The sequence below is a fragment of the Leguminivora glycinivorella genome, chromosome 26 (assembly GCF_023078275.1).
Source record: "Leguminivora glycinivorella isolate SPB_JAAS2020 chromosome 26, LegGlyc_1.1, whole genome shotgun sequence".
NCBI classification, from domain to species: Eukaryota; Metazoa; Arthropoda; class Insecta; order Lepidoptera; family Tortricidae; genus Leguminivora; species Leguminivora glycinivorella.
The window spans coordinates 7,910,910-7,929,515 of NC_062996.1; the positions used below are offsets into that span (position 1 = coordinate 7,910,910).

General features: G+C 39.2%; 2 protein-coding genes across 23 annotated transcripts in view; both read left to right on the forward strand.

Annotated features, from left to right (window-relative positions):
• The window catches only part of LOC125239878 (zinc finger protein 883-like), a 202,214-nt gene extending 192,083 nt beyond the window's left edge, over window positions 1-10,131 (forward strand). For 12 of the 21 annotated variants that reach the window (XM_048147614.1, XM_048147616.1, XM_048147621.1 and 9 more), the window contains one exon: window positions 8,123-10,131. In XM_048147614.1, coding sequence (XP_048003571.1) covers window positions 8,123-9,777 — 1,655 coding nt within the window. In that variant the 3' untranslated portion in view covers window positions 9,778-10,131. Of the gene's footprint in view, window positions 1-1,572; window positions 1,645-2,235; window positions 2,296-2,597; window positions 2,652-4,391; window positions 4,464-5,983; window positions 6,044-6,570; window positions 6,625-8,122 lie in introns of all 21 variants that reach the window. The other 9 variants (XM_048147606.1, XM_048147609.1, XM_048147610.1 and 6 more) reach the window with 2 other exon arrangements.
• Window positions 10,132-13,944: 3,813 nt separating this feature from the next.
• LOC125239882 (gastrula zinc finger protein XlCGF57.1-like) lies at window positions 13,945-18,280 on the forward strand. 2 transcript variants are annotated; one of them, XM_048147647.1, is made up of 6 exons: window positions 13,967-14,346; window positions 14,450-14,597; window positions 15,203-15,274; window positions 15,871-15,930; window positions 16,489-16,542; window positions 17,078-18,280. In XM_048147647.1, the coding sequence occupies exons 3-6, from the start codon at window positions 15,251-15,253 to the stop codon at window positions 17,234-17,236; spliced, it is 297 nt and encodes a 98-aa protein (XP_048003604.1). In that variant the 5' UTR covers window positions 13,967-14,346; window positions 14,450-14,597; window positions 15,203-15,250; the 3' UTR covers window positions 17,237-18,280. The 2 variants fall into 2 exon arrangements, with proteins under 2 accessions (XP_048003603.1, XP_048003604.1); XM_048147646.1 differs by lacking the exon at window positions 15,203-15,274 and having other exon boundaries at window positions 13,945-14,346.
• Window positions 18,281-18,606: the final 326 nt, after the last annotated feature.

Genomic DNA, 18,606 nt, shown 5'->3' on the forward strand with positions numbered 1-18,606 from the left:
GTACTCCTTATAACTCATCTCAGTATGTTAGTGTATGCAAAAAACACCATATGTTGCCTTTGTATCACCGTCGGGAAATCGCTGACACTACTTATTTCCTAAAAATCACTAGCGGCAGCGTTGATTGCCCTGATCTGCTTGGTAGTATTATGTTCAACACTCCCAATAGGGTTAAAAGGTATAATCCACCTATTTCGATTCCCTTTGCGTCCTCGAACTACAGACGTAACAGTTTCCTCGTTCGCGCAGCTAGAACACTTAACAGGCTATCTAGAGAGCACGATATTGACGTATTTAATGCAAATACCCAGGCTATACGGCGTAATTTAACTCTTAAATTCTTTATGTGAGCTTGCCTTTTAATTTTTATTTTTTGTTTTCTTTTCTATTTCGTATGCTTGATGATTTTTCTTCTTTTTAATCTTCCCGGTTTTTTCTTTTGTTTCGCATCTGTATTAACACTAGATTTATGTACTTGTCTAGTCTAAGCATATTTGTATACCTACTTGTAATACCTAATACCTAGTGAAGTTAATTTCTATAAGATTTCTATCGGTGAGAACCTGTAATTGGCCTCTTGTTTCTATTGTTTCTGTTAACATGTTTCATGTGCTGTTGGTTTTCCAATAAATAAATAATAAATAATAAAATAAATAAAATAATAATTTCTCGGACCTTCCTGAACATTTTGTGTCAAAAACTAGCTCACAGTTTTTACATTTTAGGACTGCTTGATTATGCACACTGTCACCGCATTTGGAGCATTTGGTATTTTCTGGCGCCATTTTAAATATACAAGTAATTCAAAAGTCCAAAAGAATCAAAAAGTTCAAGTCCAGTTGTTAATTTAAAAAAATAAAGAGAAAAAAAAAAAAACAAAAAAGTAAACTCTGTCCATACACAGGATTCGAACTCACGACTGCGCGGCGTAGTCTGTGTTTAAGCCAGTGAACTTCACACTTAACCAAACGAGCTTGTGACGTAGACAACGAAATTAAAGTTCTATAACAGCAAGTTTAAATGGGAGTGGCTTGAAAAACGTCCTTAGCGTTGATTGGAGAACGCACTGTGCACACATTGAGAGTTGTTTACATGTGTGCGTGAAATTTGAACGGCACAACGATATTTGTGACTTTGTTTTTTGTCATTTTTTCTTAGTTTTTTCACTTAGTAAGATAGTTTTTGCACGTAATAGAGTTCTCACGGCACACCTCACTAAAACACATTTAAATCCTTATGGTAAAAGCACTTTCAGCACTGTTTTCTTATTAAATTATACGGAGCAAACAACAACACGACTGCTCAGAGGTAACCATCCCCTCCCTGTATATAAGCATTAGATAGTACAAAATACTGTGAATTAAGTTCATTTTCTCTCAGGATTCAGTTTGGTTTCTAATCATTAACATTCCTATAACTTTTGCTTTGTTTAGATAAAAACTTCAGACTGTATATTCAATGACTCGCTGGGGTGGTCCACATGTTAGAATCCAGTCAAACTATCCGTGGGATCTCTAATAGTGACATGTTTTTTGTTTGTAGTGAGTGACTTGTTTTGTTTGTTGGCTCTAGAGGAAGAATCTGCAGTAGAGTGTGAAAACCCAGAAATGCAGGACACACATGAGACTTGTGGGTCTGAGCCAGGTGAGTCTACTATGCGGCAATGATATGTATTAATGTATCATTATTTTAATAAATTTAAAGAACACATCTTAAGAAAGAATAGTTGGATACAGGCAACTATCAGTTGTTGTAATTGCCTGCCTGATTAATAAATAATAAATAAATAACTTCTCATGAGCTCAAGCACGGAGCAATATACAACTAATAGTTATTTATGTGACTGCTACACATTATGAGATGCATTAAAACATGAGTGTCACTTTAGTAAACAAGCCGAAAGGCGAGTTTCATAATAAGATAATGCAAGTCTTTAATGCTTAATTATGTACAGTTGCATACATAACTTTATCATCATGTATATAATAAGTTTCTACTATAATATAATATATGTACGTAGATATAGTCCGTCCAAATTTAGGGCAGAGGTAAACTCAACTAGTGTTTATTAGTCAGTTCACTTTTGAAATATTTGAAATGAAACAAATGACTGACTGATGAACTCCAAAAGCGTATTTCTTCCAAACAAACATTCTTAAGTTTAATGTAATTATATGAAATAAATTATATGAAATTTGATAAAATATCTGCTGCTTATATAGTTGTTTGGTTCAGGTGAAGAGCCCGCGGTCAAGCCGGAGATGCTGGATGAAGACACACCTGAGGAGATATTGCGTGAGTTGAGTAGTCAGTTTAACTATAGGTTTAGAATTGACCAGAACAGCAGTTGCCGGTAGTAATTGCCGGGATTAGCAAGAAAATTGCCATAAGTATATATTATATCGACAAGTAAGATATGTGTTGCAATTACAATCCATCTGATAATTAGGCGAACTAAATTGACAGGTCATGTCAATTTAGTTTGCCTAATTTTAGAGCCAAGTTTAGCAGCGTGGCCACACTGAAGGAGTTCTGTAGCACAAGGCATGGCTCGGAGCGACGTCGACACGATCCCACGAACAGTATGTTTGTTTCAGATGAAGAGTTCACAGTCAAGTCGGAGGCGTCGGCCGAAGACGATGAGATTTCGCGTGAGTACCAACCCATTCGGGAAACACAAACTGTAAGATGTCGCTACGGGTCCCATTGAACAATATGGTGGAAAATTTCGCTGACTTGATTGAAGTCTTGTTGGCTCAGTTGGCAGAGCGCTGGAATATAGATCCAGAGGCCGCCAATTCAAATCTCACCCGAGGCAGTACTTTGCCACTTTACCACTTATTTAAGTTAATGTAAATCTACTTACTAATAATTTATAATCTTTATTGTTTTGCTCAATAAGCAACTAACTACATTACACTGACTTACTGACACGAAATGCTTTAACCTTAGCAAGCCTTACACAGCAGAGGCGAAGGTGAGTCCGTAGAAAAATTGAATTTGGCCCCTTTTTCAGTGACAAGATTTGCTTCACCGTCTATAAGTGAATTTAGCTCAGTAAATAATGACTTACCTATCTGAAAATTACATGGATTGGTAAACATGTATGGGGTATATCTCTTTTTAATATAACGTCTATGATTAGGATTACTGACTACTAAAAAAACACTGGTGGCGTACAAATAACAATAAGCATTATAAAGTACAAAAAGACTGTGACTTCGATTTCGCTTCATTGCGAAAGCGAAGCAGCAAAGAGGATCGAGTATATAGAGAACTACTGTCAAAGCAAAATGTGGAGTCACAGGGCACAGGCTTCAAACTTTTGAACCTCAGTTTTGACAATAAGCTAGTTTCCTACTAGTCAAATCAGCTTCTTTTTAAGTAAGTGACATCACGGTCTATTCATCTATTTTATATCTTTCTCCTTGACTTTTTTTTTTTTTTTTTTTTTTTTTTTTTAATGGCTTTCACTCCTCGGTCATTTTTCCGAGGTGGATTTTGCCAATGACGACGTTTCTCAACATACAACGCACGTAAAGAATGTTCGGTGAACTGAGGATTTTGGGAAGGATTGGGTACCTGACATGGACATGGAAGAATTGTTATTTAGACGTCACAGACAAAACAACACTTAATTATGAAGGGCATTGGAAGAAGCTAATTTTCGAGAGTTATAAACATGAAAGGGGGATAAAAACGGATTTAATATTATTTTTTATATATTTAAAGCAACTATAGAGCAATATATAATTACACCATAGACAACAAGAAAGCATGAGGTTATACGCGGCAGAAACGAAACGTTGGTTAGAAACGTAAGATGCAAGATGGAGGCAAAGCAAAAAGGTAGAGTCAGTTTATAGAGATATTATAGTTTTATGTTATTTTCTTTGATATGTTTTATAAGTATATTAGTGAAGGGAGGGTCCATAAAAGATAGAAGAGATTGGAAATTGATAGGTCGTGGAATACTGTCTGGTAGGACGTCGTATAATGAGTGATTGAGCCTGACGCAGTTAAAAAATATGTGGTCCGTGGTACCTTCATCGAGCCCGCACTTTCTCCTTGACTTATTAAATAGAATTTTTTTTCTCTAGCCTGCGTTAGTTTCCCACTGCTGGCCAAAGGACTCCCCTCTCTTCCTCCACTTGACCCTATCACTCGCATTAGAAATTATGTTTAAAAATAACTATTGTCCATAGTTTTCTTCTGTTTATTTGGTGTGTTATTTTGTGCACTGAATAAAATATTTTATTTTAAGTACAGTACAGTATCCTATTAGGCCCATACTCTTAACTTGATGAATCCGGCCAAAGTATACATTGCATCTCTAATAGTGACATGTTTTGTGTTTGTAGTAAGTGATTTGTTTTGTTTGTTTGCTCTAGATGAAGAATCTGCGGTAGAGTATGAACACCCAGAAATGCAGGACACAGATGAGTCTTGTGGGTCCGAGCCAGGTGAGTGTAATAGTCATAGTCATTGTTATTATTTAAATTTTCATGAGCTCAAAACTGGAGCAACATCTCTGTATCCATCCCGTATTTGTTCCGGAGTCATGGATGTTTTCTATGTGTTATAAGTATTTGTATACAGCGTGTGGATTTCATACGGGCGAATAATGTATCCAGTTATAGTATCTGATCATGCGAATCGTGTAGGATAATCATTTTGTTAAAAAGTGTTATTAATTAAGACTATGTTTCTTAAATCTGATCAAGCAGCAGTGTACGCCGTCCAACTTAATTTGACATGACATAAACGTTATGCCGTAATGACGTTTAGGTAGGTACGCTAATTGGTGTGAACGTAATACATTTCGTGCTGAATTATTGTGTATAAAAAAAATATCTCATCTATTCAAAGAAAAACATGTAGTTAGTCTCCTTAGGTCCGGTACTAATCGTTATTAAGATATTCGCCCGTATGGAATACACACGCTGTATTATACGTATTGCTATCTGAGTAACCAATACACAAGCCTTCTTGAGCTTACCGTGAGACTTGGTCAATCTGGGCAAGAATATATAGAAAGAAGCAAAGAAAGAAGATTCGTTTATTGCCACAACACAGTGAATACAAGATATGAGATAGGTAATAGTACATTACATCAGAGGCCGGGAAAATGAGGATTTCCGGCCAAGTGGGTATATACGGCCGAGCGAGCGTGCGAACGAGGCCGGATAGGGATACGAGGCCGGGAATCCGTTTTCACGCCGAGGCATGTATAGTGCTTTTCTCAAACATACAATGAAATAAAAAAAATGCTCTAAAGGACAATATTTTATAAAAAAAAGTTACTTTGCAGGCCTAGGCCTAAAAAATAATATGAAATCCCTTTACAGTCCTCTCGAGTTGTTGCGCCCAAAAAGCGATACTTCCCAGCCCATTTTAAGGAACGTAAAGACAATATTTCATTGCATGTTTGAGAAAAATCTATATCTAAACTTAATACCTATATACTTAATCTAAATCTTAAATTACTGTAACTGTTTTGGTCATTGACGTAATTATACTATTTTTAACAAAACATTTGCTGTGGCAAATGGTTTGAGCGTCAGCATAATGCTGAACAGCATCAACATAACATGTGCGACACTGCAGCGCTGTTTTTCAGCCCAAACCAAACTACGAACTAAACATATTCGGATTAAATAAAACTAAATTAGCTCCGCACGATTTCAGGTTTAATACAGAATGAAAAATAAAAACCTATTCTTAAAATAAAAAATAAAAAAAACAATTACGATAGCACTTCACTTTTTTTACTTAGGTTAGTTACCTAACTACGTACCTACGTACATTGGCCATTTCCTTTTGCTTATTAAATATAAAATTCTTGAAGTTTATACATAATATTTATTTATGTATAAACTTCAATAAATGACAGACCACATCTTCTGAGTTAGTTCATATCCCTCCTTCCTTGGCTCGTGGCTATACTGTACTAGCCTGCGGCTCATAAAGTTGTTTGGTTCAGGTGAAGAGCCCGCGGTCAAGCCGGAGATGCTGGATGAAGACACACCTGAGGAGATATTGCGTGAGTAGTCAGTTTAACTATAGGTTTAGAAGTTAGTAGTCAACATCTGTTTAAATTATGTGACATGGAGACCGATCAACAAGACTATGATAAATAGTAAACTAGTGGCTCTGGGAGCTAAAGACCTATTACGCTACTCGCTTAGAAAACGCAAACGTACTTAGTTTTTAAAGTGACGATAGTCCTAAACGCCTTATACGTTTTTGCCTAACACTGGAGTGGACAAAAAGATTTGGAATCAATAATCATACAATCTGGTTGTAAAATTGCGATGGAGACTTGCGACCTGTAGATGAGAACATTCGGACATGCAAAAGCAAATCGAGTTGAACCGTGGTCGTCGCTGCGGTCAAACATGTGATATCAAAACTGATTGTGTGAAGATTACAAGTACACTGTAATTTATTCATTATATTAAAGATAAAGAAATATTTATTAGCGCAAAGGTAAGTACATAGTAATGACGATCAATATTTACAACACAACATTCTATTAATCAACATCAGAAAAATGTATGTTTGTTTCAGATGAAGAGTTCTCCGTCAAGCCGGAGCCGGCGGCCGAGGGCGATGAGATGTCGCGTGAGTACCAACCCGAATGGGAAACACGAACTGTTAGATGTCGCTACAGGTCCCATTGACCAATATGCCGCAGCGCTCACCCAAGGCAGTACTTTTCCAGTTTTATTCTAAGCCTAGTGGCATCGATTGCAGACGTTTTTGCTTGTCAAGAAGTTACAAACTGTATCGTTGGGAAGGTTTGCCCATCTTCGATCCAATACTTACCTACACCACACCTCGGACACTGGCGATCAAATATATGAAAGAGTTCTTAGCACACAGTCTAAGCTCGTGTAGGTGAACGCGTACTATGCTTGTATGAAATATGACAGGTCGACTGTTAGCGTGTTTGACAGGCGATAACTGTGAAGTAACCGAGAAGGGATGGGCGGCACTTTCAGCGATACCATATATGGCCATACTGTATGATAGTACTCTTTATTATACTGTGCCTACACCGGCAGCGCACGGTGGGCTAAAATACGGCTCTCATACAAATAGAAACTCAATTTTAAAATTGTTTGATTTTTATCGATTTTTTTTTGACTAATATATCCCGAAATAAGTGTAACGACGGTCAAGTAGATCTTCTCACTAAAAACCGGCCAAGAGCGTGTCGGGCCACGCTCAGTGTAGGGTTCCGTAGTTTTTCGTATTTTTCTCAAAAACTACTGAACCTATCAAGTTCAAAACAATTTTCCTAGAAAGTCTTTATAAAGTTCTACTTTTGTGATTTTTTTCATATTTTTTAAACATATGGTTCAAAAGTTAGAGGGGGGGACGCACTTTTTTTCCTTTAGGAGCGATTATTTCCGAAAATATTAATATTATCAAAAAACGATCTTAGTAAACCCTTATTCATTTTTAAATACCTATCCAACAATATATCACACGTTGGGGTTGGAATGAAAAAAAATATCAGCCCCCACTTTACATGTAGGGGGGGTACCCTAATAAAACCTTTTTTTCCATTTTTTATTTTTGCACTTTGTTGGCGTGATTAATATACATATTGGTACCAAATTTCAGCTTTCTAGTGCTTACGATTACTGAGATTATCCGCGGACGGACGGACGGACGGACGGACGGACGGACGGACGGACGGACGGACGGACGGACGGACGGACAGACAGACATGGCGAAACTATAAGGGTTCCTAGTTGACTACGGAACCCTAAAAAAGGTGCAAAATTTGTAAATTGTAGGACTCACCGGCCAAATAAGTATCTTCATAAACCGGGTGCCTTTCATAACCTCGACGTCGGTGGAGTCATCGACGAGCCCTAACATTAAAAAACTAACTGTTGAAAATGTAGGGGCGACGGTTTCTCGTCCATAGAAAACTTTAATTACGCGCCTTGTTTAGTGGCTAGATTTGCTTGACCGCCGCGTTATAAGTGAATTTCACTCAGTGAATAATTTCTTACCTGTTTGCAGATTGTTTGGTAAATATGTGTGGAGTATAATTTATTTTTAATTTAACATCTATGATTGGTAACTGCTAAATTATATGTTGCAGTGTGTTCAAACGGCAGCGCCGCCCGCGCCAGGGAGCAGCTCGCGATGACTTGCTCCGTGGTGCTCGAGCGCCTCCGCGACGACGCGACTGCTCACAGCGGGGCCAAACCAATCGCCTGCGAACACTGTGGCGAACGTTTTAGAAACGAAACTATCTTAAGGAAACACATTCAAGAGACACACTTGCCGCCAGCGCCCAAACAATTTGCTTGTGATTTTTGTAGTGCTACATTCCAAACTGAATCACTTATTTTAGAGCATGAAAAAATCGAACATGGTGTCACGAATTTCATGTGCGCTCATTGTGATTATTCAACAATTTCCAAGAGATGTTTGCGAGCTCATTTAAAAAGTCACTTCAGTTTCAAAAGGGTGATTAAACGTGATTTACACAAACATCAGGCGATATACTACGAAGATAAGAAGACACACAAAGCAACACACCTAAGATTAAGTACCAGAGTAAGACCTTATAAGTGTAGTTATTGCGACTACAAGGTCAGTGACAGGCCAACCTTAAGAATACATGAAAGGAGACATACTGGCGAAAAGCCTTTTCAATGTAGCCACTGCGATCACAAATGCAGTGCGAAATCAGACTTACAACGACACCAAAAAATACACACCGGAGAAAAGCCTTACGCATGTAGTCTCTGTGCTTATAAATGCGATAGGAAATTTGTTTTGAAAAGTCACCAAATAATACATACCGGGGAAAAGCCTTACGCATGTAGCCTATGTGAATTCCAGTGCAGTCAAAAGTCATCCCTAACAGCACACGTAATGACGCATACTGAAGAGAAGCCTTTTCACTGTAGTCACTGTGCTTATAAATGCAGTACCAAATCAAACTTACAAAGTCACCAAATAATTCACAGCGGAGAAAAGCCTTACGCATGTAGTCACTGTGAGTACCGGTGCAGTCAAAAGTCAACCCTAAGAAGACATGTACTGGTACATACGGGCGAGAAGCCTTATCAATGTAGTCACTGTGCTTATAAATGCAAAGTAAAGTCAGACTTAAAAAGGCACATGGGATTACACACCGGAGAACAGCCTTACGCATGTAATCACTGTGCTTATAAATGCAGTACGAAATTCCAGTTACAGAGACACCATAGAATACACACCGGAGAAAAACCTTACGCGTGTAGTCACTGTGAGTACAAATTCACTCATAAAACACAGTTACAAAATCACATGAGATTACACACCGGAGAAAAGCCTTACGCATGTAGTAATTGCGACTACAAATGCATTCAGAAAGCTCATTTACAAAACCACATGAGATTACACACCGGAGAAAAGCCTTACGCTTGTAGCCATTGCGACAAAAAATTCACTCAGAAAGTACACTTACAAAGTCACATGAGATTACACAGCGGAGAAAAGCCTTACGCATGTAGTCACTGCGCTTATAAAAGCTGTACGAAATCAAGCTTACGAAGTCACCAAAGAATACACACCGGAGAAAAGCCTTACGCATGTAGCCACTGTACTTTTAAATGCAGGACGAAATCAAGCTTACGAACACATCAAAGAATACACACCGGAGAAAAGCCTTACGCATGTAGTCAATGTGCTTATAAATCCAGTACCAAACGAAACTTACAAAGACACCAAATAATACACTCGAGAAAAGCATTACGCATGTAGCCACTGTGATTACAAATGCACTCAGAAATCATCTATGCGACGTCACCAGAGGACTCACATTGGCATGAACCCTGACAACGCAGCAATCACCTAAATCAGAAACTTATAGCATTGACATTTCACGCTCCTTCAATAAGGAAGGGGCTCCTGTCACGCAGCTCACGCGCGCTCCCGTGTGTTAATGGGATGGGATTTAGCCGTTCCAATTTTTATATTAATTAAAAATATGATCTCTGTTTTCCCTGTTTTAATTGTCTTCGTGAACATGATCGAGCGGTGTGAAAATTAAAGAAAACAAAGGAGAGTGAGGGCGATGGTAATACAGTTTACTTATGTTAATGTGAGTAACAAATAAGTCAGAGAGTAGAAGTATTTTATTTATTTATTATTATTTTACAATATGTATATAAAAAAAAATATTAAAATGTATTTATTTATTATTACGGCGAGGTTACAAAATGTAAATTGGATACAAATATCTTAATACTGTTCTAAACTAATAATATTAAATTAACATTTCTATAATAACCAAGCACAACATTCAAATATAAATTACATGAACGAAAATTATTAAATTAAATTGAGATCATAAGTATACTTAGTATGTGATAATTTTGTTACAAGTACGATAGTTTTCATGTATATTCTTAATTGTATACAATAGTGATATAAAGAAGATTTTCAATTTCGCACCTTACTATTAGGCCACTTGGAAACCTTCGTGGCCTAAATATGGTACTCGATTAGAAAGCGCTCTATTATATTACGAACAAACGTAGTACAAGATACTATTTCGGTTTTCTTTTCATTTTTTTTTAAATGTATTATTGATTCAATTCACGGCTACTTCCCGAAGAGTTTTGATGCAAGTCCAGTAAAGTTTTCGAAGACGCAATAAAACTATAATATTAAACACAAAAAAACAATTTATTTTGAGCAGGCTGGTGAAAGATGCTCGCGAATGTTGGATTATGTAGTCTCGGTAAAACACAGGTTTGTGCGTTCACCGCTAAGGAAACCCCATTTACTGTGGTTCCACAGTTCCAAAGCGCAGCTCTTACCTTCTCAGGGAGTATCGGGATCCTTGGAGTCGACATTTCGAGCGACGTCCAATTCCGTTCAAAAACTTGTTGTGCTCAATAGAGCGAGGGGATACTTTACTCCGGGGCAAAGACTGCTCTTGTACAAGTCGCAAGTCAGACCCCACATGGAGTATTGCTGTCACCTTTGGGCAGGAGCACCTGGATACCAGCTTGCACCCTTTGACTCGGTCCAGAGACGCGTGTGCGAATTGTCGACGATCCCAAACTTACGGGCGGTATTGAACCCTTTTTTTAATACTACGTCGGTGGCAAACAAGCATACGGCCCGCCTGATGTAAAGCGGTCACCGTAACCTATGGACGCCTGCAAATCAAACAGTGTCACATGCGCGTTGCCACCCCATTAGAAACTTGTACATTCCCTTTTGCTGTGTTAAGTACACAGCAAAAAGGAGTGTACAAGTTCTAAGAAGGGTTCGGGTTGCCGACGACTCAAAGGACAATAGACGGAACAAGTTAGTTCCGTAAGTCCTCCTGTCATCAGCACACCGAACCCTCGTTGAGCTCTGGCATCCTTACTCACCGACAGGAACACAACACTATGAGTAGGGTCTTGTGCTATTAGGCTGCGGTCTTCTGTAAGGCGGAGGTACTACCCCAGTTGGACTCTGCTCTAGATTCGAGCGAGACGATATTCGCTGTGCTGTGCCCTACCACACAAAACAGAATATCATCCGCTATGCCCTACCTCCTACAGCCCTACCCTTAAGTCTAAGGAGAAACTTCGCCTCCTTATGTGTGATATTCTATCGCCTGTACAATGGGTTGTGTTCTGTCTGAGGAACTATTTGACATGACATGATGCCAACGTCCTTTTTTTAAATACCTTCTTCTTTAGTCGTTCCCTCAATGCTGAGGATCGTGACATCATGTCATTCTGTTGAAGACTAGGTCTCTCCATAGGCGTCTGTTCCTCGCCAAGCGCATGGCCTCGTGCAGTTTTAATCGCATGGGTGCAGTAATTTGAGCACACCATCTAGTAGGGGGAGGTGCCTGAGGTCTCGTGCCTTCAACTTTGCCCGTCATAATTATTCTCTCCAGGCTATCTGGCGGGCGACGTGAAATGTGACCGAAATAACTAAGAGTATGTCCTGGCATATTGTTGACAGTCGGCGCTTTATGCGTAGCTCCTCAAGAATGGACAGGTTAGTACGCATTGCCGTCCATGGAATCCGTAAAAGCCGGCGCCAGCACCACATCTCAAACGCATCGATACGTTTATTCATATTTGCTCGGATGGTCCATGTTTCCGAACCATACATAAAGACCGGGAACCACCAGGGAACACACCAGTCTAACCTTGGTCTGTTGCAGTATAGCACGGTCCTTCCAGATCTTATCAAGCCGAGCCATGGCACCCTTTGCTATCTGGATCCTCCGAATAACATCCGCGTCACAGCTACCATTGCTAGATATTAGCGAGCCGAGGTAGATAAAGGTGCTGACACAATCGAGATCTTTTAGCTCAAGGCTTCGCGGAGGTGGGTCTTTCCTGTATACAAACATCAGCTTGGTTTTAGCATGGTTGACGTGAAGTCCTAATTTGATGCTTTCAGCTTCTATTCGCCTAAATAGACGACTCATCTCCTCCTCATCGGAAGCCAAGAGCGTTGTGTCATCAGCATAGCGCAGGTTGCATATTGTCTTTCCGCCGATCGATATGCCGCCATCCCAGTTCTCGGTGGACTTGCGTACAATATATTCGCCGTAGATATTGAAGAGCTTGGGAGACAATATACAGCCTTGTCTCACTCCTCTTTCCGGCTTGAATTGGTCTGACAACGTATTCTCAATGCGGACTCTGGCAGTACTTTCGGCATATAGGTTTTCTATGAGATGCGCTAAATGGGCAGGAACACCCATCCCAGACATCACTTTGAGCATATTTTTCCATCTAACGCAGTCAAATGCCTTTGCATAGTCAATAAAGCACAGAACCAACGGCTTGTTCCATTCGCGGCATCTCTCTATGATTTGGCGCACGTTAAAAATCTGCTCTCGAGTTCCACGCCCAGGCACAAAGCCAGCTTGCTCAGCAGGTATTTGGTGGTCCAAGAACTTAGCTAATCGTGAGTTTATGATGTTCAAAAATACCTTACTAGCATGTGATATGATAGACAAAGTTCTGTAGTTGTCACACCTGAGCGTCGAGCCTTTTTTGTGAAGTTTGAGTCGAGCCTTTTTTGTGTTTAAATACCTATCCAACAATATATCACATGTTGGGGTTGGAATGAAAAAAAATATCAGCCCCACTTTACATGTAGGGGGGTACCCTAATAAAACATTTTTTTCCATTTTTTATTTTTGCACTTTGTTGGCGTGATTGATATACATATTGGTACCAAATTTCAGCTTTCTAGTGCTAACGGTTACTGAGATTATCCGCGGACGGACGGACAGACAGACATGGCGAAACTGTAAGGGTTCCTAGTTGACTACGGAACCCTAATGAGCTCAGCGGAGACTCGTCTTCATAGAACGCGTGCTTTCCTAAACATAATCGTTGGCGGAGTCATCACATCATCGAGCCAGACTTATTTCGCGCCTTTTTGGTGCCAATTTTTTTTCCCAGTCTGTATTTCCGTGTGTAAAACATGTATAAGTAATAAATAATAAAATGTTTAAACATTAATATGCCTTTCTTTTTATTCCACCAAGAACAAAAGACATGAGGTATTTGCAAGTTTCATGATATTATTTATTTATTTATTATTATTTATTAAAAAAAAAACCACCATAAGTATGTACATACAGCCTCGCAAAAAAGAGTAAAAATTATAGACGGTCAGGTCCAAGCACATTTTCTCATTGGATTCAAGTCAGGTCAACCTAATCTTGGCAAATTCTTTAATAATCTTGGCACTGAAAAATGGCGCCACCGTCTTTGTAAAACGCTTATCATGTAGCAACTATTGAGTTACTATTGTACACCTTTTGTATGAGAACAGTAAGTTATGTTAGGATAAACAATTTTAGTTTCATTTTTATCCTTTTTTGTCAGGCTGTATTGAAGATTTTTTTATCTCGCTCTCACCTACTTGAATAGTTTCGAAGTCGCGGTACGGTACAGTCGTGTGTTAACTTCTTAACGTATGTCAAAATCAAAACTGTCAAGTGATGGCTGTCACTTCAGTCTGAAGGTTAGGTTATGTTATGTTGTTAAAAAATATAAATGAACGCCCTTGCTCCTGGTTAGTGTTAGCACCTGTTAGGTTCTACGTTTTTATTTCAAATACATTATTATTTCACATAAGATAATTCCCGTTGTTGGAGTTTGGCAGTCACGGCTACTTGTAGTAATTGGCGAATACAATACGCATACAAGCGTAGCGGTTGCGATGGACGTGATGCTAGCGTGTCGCTGCTGCCTGCTGTGTCCCCCGGACAAAGACCTGACGACGCCGCACACACATCTCGGCAAAACGGAGATATATGCCGACATGATCAAGGAGTGTTTTGATATTCAAGTAAGTTGTGTGCACAAATTTAAAAGTGTGTGAAGTCAATGGATGATACTGTTAAAAATGTTAGGACAGAATGGTGTTTAATTAAATGTGTGAATGGTTTAAGTTGCAGCTGGCAATGGGCGGCTCGGGCTCGAGCGGCATCTGCTGTACGTGCGTGGGCCGCCTGCGAGACGCGAGCGACTTCAAGCTGCAAGTGCAGCGCAGCCAGGCGGAGCTGCAGGCGCGCTCGCAGGGAGCGAGCCTCGTCAAAGGTCAGTGTATTGTGACAAGCAAATAAACGGATATCTATCTATCTATCTGGGTCCACTCAGCAGGTTGTTGACTTTTCTATCCAGCCAAAACCAGAATGTAGTATCTGGTTGGATACCGGTTAGAGTTTTAGTACCTAAACTAAGAATAAAATTTGAGTAGCATTAGTCACATAGTAATCAATGTTATGGTTAGATTTAACTCACAAATAAATATAAGCATTAGATAGTACAAAATACTGTGAATTAAGTTCATTTTCTCTCAGGATTCAGTTTGGTTTCTAATCGTTAACATTCCTATAACTTTTGCTTCGTTTAGATAAAAACTTCTTCTTCTTCTTTACATCCTGTTACCCTCTGCTGGGGTGTAGGGCTCGAATCATATTTCTCCATTTACTCCGGTCTTGGGCAGTTTGAGTGACCTCCTCCCACCCCATGTCTAGCACCCTGAGCTCCCTGAGCTCCTGAGATAAAAACTTCAGACTGAATATTCAGTGACTCGCTGGGGTGGTCCACATGTTAGAATCCAATCAAACTATCCGTGGGATCTCTAATAGTGACATGTTTTGTGTTTGTAGTGAGTGACTTGTTTTGTTTGTTTGCTCTAGAGGAAGAATCTGCAGTAGAGTGTGAAAACCCAGAAATGCAGGACACACATGAGACTTGTGGGTCCGAGCCAGGTGAGTCTGCTACGCGGCAATGATACATATTACTATGTATCATTATTTTAATAAATTTAAAGAACACATCTTAAGAAAGAATAGTTGGATACAGGCAAGGCAACTATCAGTTGTTGTAATTGCCTGCCTGATTAATAAATAATAAATAAATAACTTCTCATGAACTCAAGCACGGAGCAATATACAACTAATAATTATTTATGTGACTGCTACACATTATGAGACATTAAAACATGAGTGTTGCTTTAGTAAACGAGCCGAAAGGCGAGTTTCATAATAAGATAATGCAAGTCTTTAATGCTTAATTATGTACAGTTGCATACATAACTTTATCGTCATGTATATAATAAGTTTCTACAATAATATATGTACGTAGGTATATTCCGTCCAAATTTAGGGCAGAGATAAACTCAACTAGTGTTTATTAGTCAGTTCACTTTTGAAACATTTGAAATGAAACAAATGACTGACTGATGAACTTCAATAGCAATCATATTTCTTCCAAATAAACATTCTTAAGTTTAATGTAATTATATGAAATAAAATATATGAAATTTGATAAAAATATCTGCTGCTTATAAAGTTATTTGGTTCAGGTGAAGAGCCCGCGGTCAAGCCGGAGATGCTGGATGAAGACACACCTGAGGAGATATTGCGTGAGTTGAGTAGTCAGTTTAACTATAGGTTTAGAATTGACCAGAACAGCAGTTGCCGGTAGTGATTTTCGGGAATAGCAAAAAAATAGCCATAAGTATATATTATATCAACAAGTAAGATATGTATTGCAATTACAATCCATCTGATAATTATAAAGGTATTAAACAATTTGCATAATACATACTTAATAGTTACAAGAAACGTGTTTTTTCTAGAATAAAATAATGCAAGATTTTAGTCTTTCATGTCTTTGTTGATGTAAAATTGCATAATTTACGAAACTCCAACATATCCGTGAAATGCCAGTAAAAATGATGAAATAATTAACATTTAACATGTAGCGCCACTAGCGGCAAATTTATCAATATTCCCTAATTCTATTTTTTTTTTAATATCGATATGAACAGCACTGGTCTTAATGTGGTAACATTAGTGCATAATGACCTATCAATTTAGAACCAAGGTTGGCAGCGTGGCCACACTGAAGGAGATCTGTAGCACAAGGCACGGCCCGGAGCGAGGTCGACACGATCCCACGAACAGTATGTTTGTTTCAGATGAAGAGTTCACAGTCAAGTCGGAGCCGGCGGCCGAGGACGATGAGATGTCGCGTGAGTACCAACCTGAATGGGAAACACAAACTGTTAGATGTCGCTACAGGTCCCATTGGCAAGGCAGTACTTTTCCACTTTGAAATTTATTCTAAACCTAGTGGCATCGATTGCAGACGTTTTTACTTGTCAAAAAGTTACAAACTGTAGCGGTCGGAAGTCGGAAGGTTTGCCATCGGCGATCCAATACTTACCTACACCGAAAGCTGTGCTGGAATACAAACAAATAGAAACTCAATTTTGAAATGTTCCATTTTTATCGATGGAATTTTACTTCCCTATAAATGAATCTCAAGCAAAATGGTCAAGCTAATCTTGTCACTACAAAAAGGCGCCAAATTTGAAAAAAGTAGGCCTCACCGGCCAACAATGTTCATAAAGCGCGTGTCTTCCTAAACCTTGACGTTCGACGAGACATAATACTTAAAAAAAATATTGAAACTGTAGGGGATAAGGTATATGGGCTATCATCAATGATATCTTTTTTTTTTTCATTGACGTCTATGATTGGTAACTGCTAAATTATGTGTTGCAGTGTGTTCGGACAGCAGCGCCGCCCGCACCAGGGAGCAACTCGCGATGGCTTGTTCCGTGGTGCTCGAGCGCCTCCACGGCGACGCGACTGCTCACAGCGAGGCCAAACCAATCCCCTGCGAACACTGTGGTGAACGCCTTAGAAACGAAACTATCTTAAATAAACACATTCAACATACACACTTGCCGTCGGTGCCAAAACAATTTGCTTGTGATTTTTGTAGTTCTACATTCCAAACTGAATCACTCAATTCAGAGCATGAAAAAATCGAACATGGTGTCACAAATTTAATGTGCGCTCATTGTGATTATTCAACAATTTCCAAGAGATGTTTAGTGGTTCACTTAAAAAGTCACTGCAGTTTCAAAAATCTGATTAAAAGTGGTTTACACAAACATCAAGCGATACTCTCCGTTGATAAACAGACACACAAAATAACACACCTGAAATTAAATACCAGAGTAGAGCCTTTTAAGTGTAGTTATTGCGATTACAAGTGTGGTCATAGGTCACACCTAAGAACACATGTAATGACACATACCGGCGAAAAGCCTTTTCAATGTAGCGACTGTGCTTACAAGTGCATTCGAAGATCACGGTTGCAAATGCACATGAGAACACACACCGGAGAAAAGCCTTACGCATGTAGTCACTGTGAGTACCGGTGCAGTCAAAAGTCAACCCTAAAAGCACATGTATTGACACATACTGGCGATAAGCCTTTTCAATGTAGTCACTGTGCTTATAAATGCAGTATCAAATCAACCTTACAAAGTCACCAAAGAATACACACGGGAGAAAAGCCTTACGCATGTAGCCACTGTGAGTTCCGGTGCAGTCATAAGTCAACCCTAAGAGCACATGTATTGACGCATACTGGCGATAAGCCTTTTCAATGTAGTCACTGTGCTTATAAATGCAGTATCAAATCAAACTTACGAAGTCACCAAATAATTCACACCGGAGAAAAGCCTTATGCATGTAGTAAATGTGAGTACCGGTGCACTCGTAGGTCAAACCTAAGAAGACATGTAATGGCACATACGGGCGAGAAGCCTTTTCTATGTAGTCACTGTGCTCGTAAATTCAGTACAAGATCAGCCTTACAAAGACACCAAAGAAGCCTTACGCATGTAGTCACTGTGAGTACCGGTGCAGTCTTAGGTCAAACCTAAAAACACATGAAATGACACAGGCTCTTCAATGTAAGGATGTAGGAAATACAACTTACAAAAACACCTAAGAATACACACCGGAGAAAAGCCTTACGCATGTAGTCAATGTGAGTACCGGTGCAGTCATAGGTTAAGCCTAAGAACACATGTAATGACACATACAGGCGAGAAGCCTTACGCAAACGAAATCAGTCTTACAACAACACCAAAAAACACACACCGGAGAAAAGCCTTACGCATGTAGTCACTGTGCTTATAAATGGGATTCAAAATCACACATACAACGACACCAAAAAATACACACCGGAGAAAAACATTGTGCATGTAGTCACTGTGAGTACCGGTGCAGTGATA

What these genes read in the sequence shown, in the direction of transcription:
- LOC125239882 (XM_048147646.1), top strand. Translation starts at nt 14,218, where the DNA reads ATGGACGTGATGCTAGCGTGTCGCTGCTGCCTGCTGTGTCCCCCGGAC. An exon ending in GGGAGCGAGCCTCGTCAAAG is followed by an intron (nt 14,598 to 15,870) that starts GTCAGTGTATTG and finishes TATTTGGTTCAG; the next exon opens with GTGAAGAGCCCGCGGTCAAG. An exon ending in CGAGGACGATGAGATGTCGC is followed by an intron (nt 16,543 to 17,077) that starts GTGAGTACCAAC and finishes TATGTGTTGCAG; the next exon opens with TGTGTTCGGACAGCAGCGCC.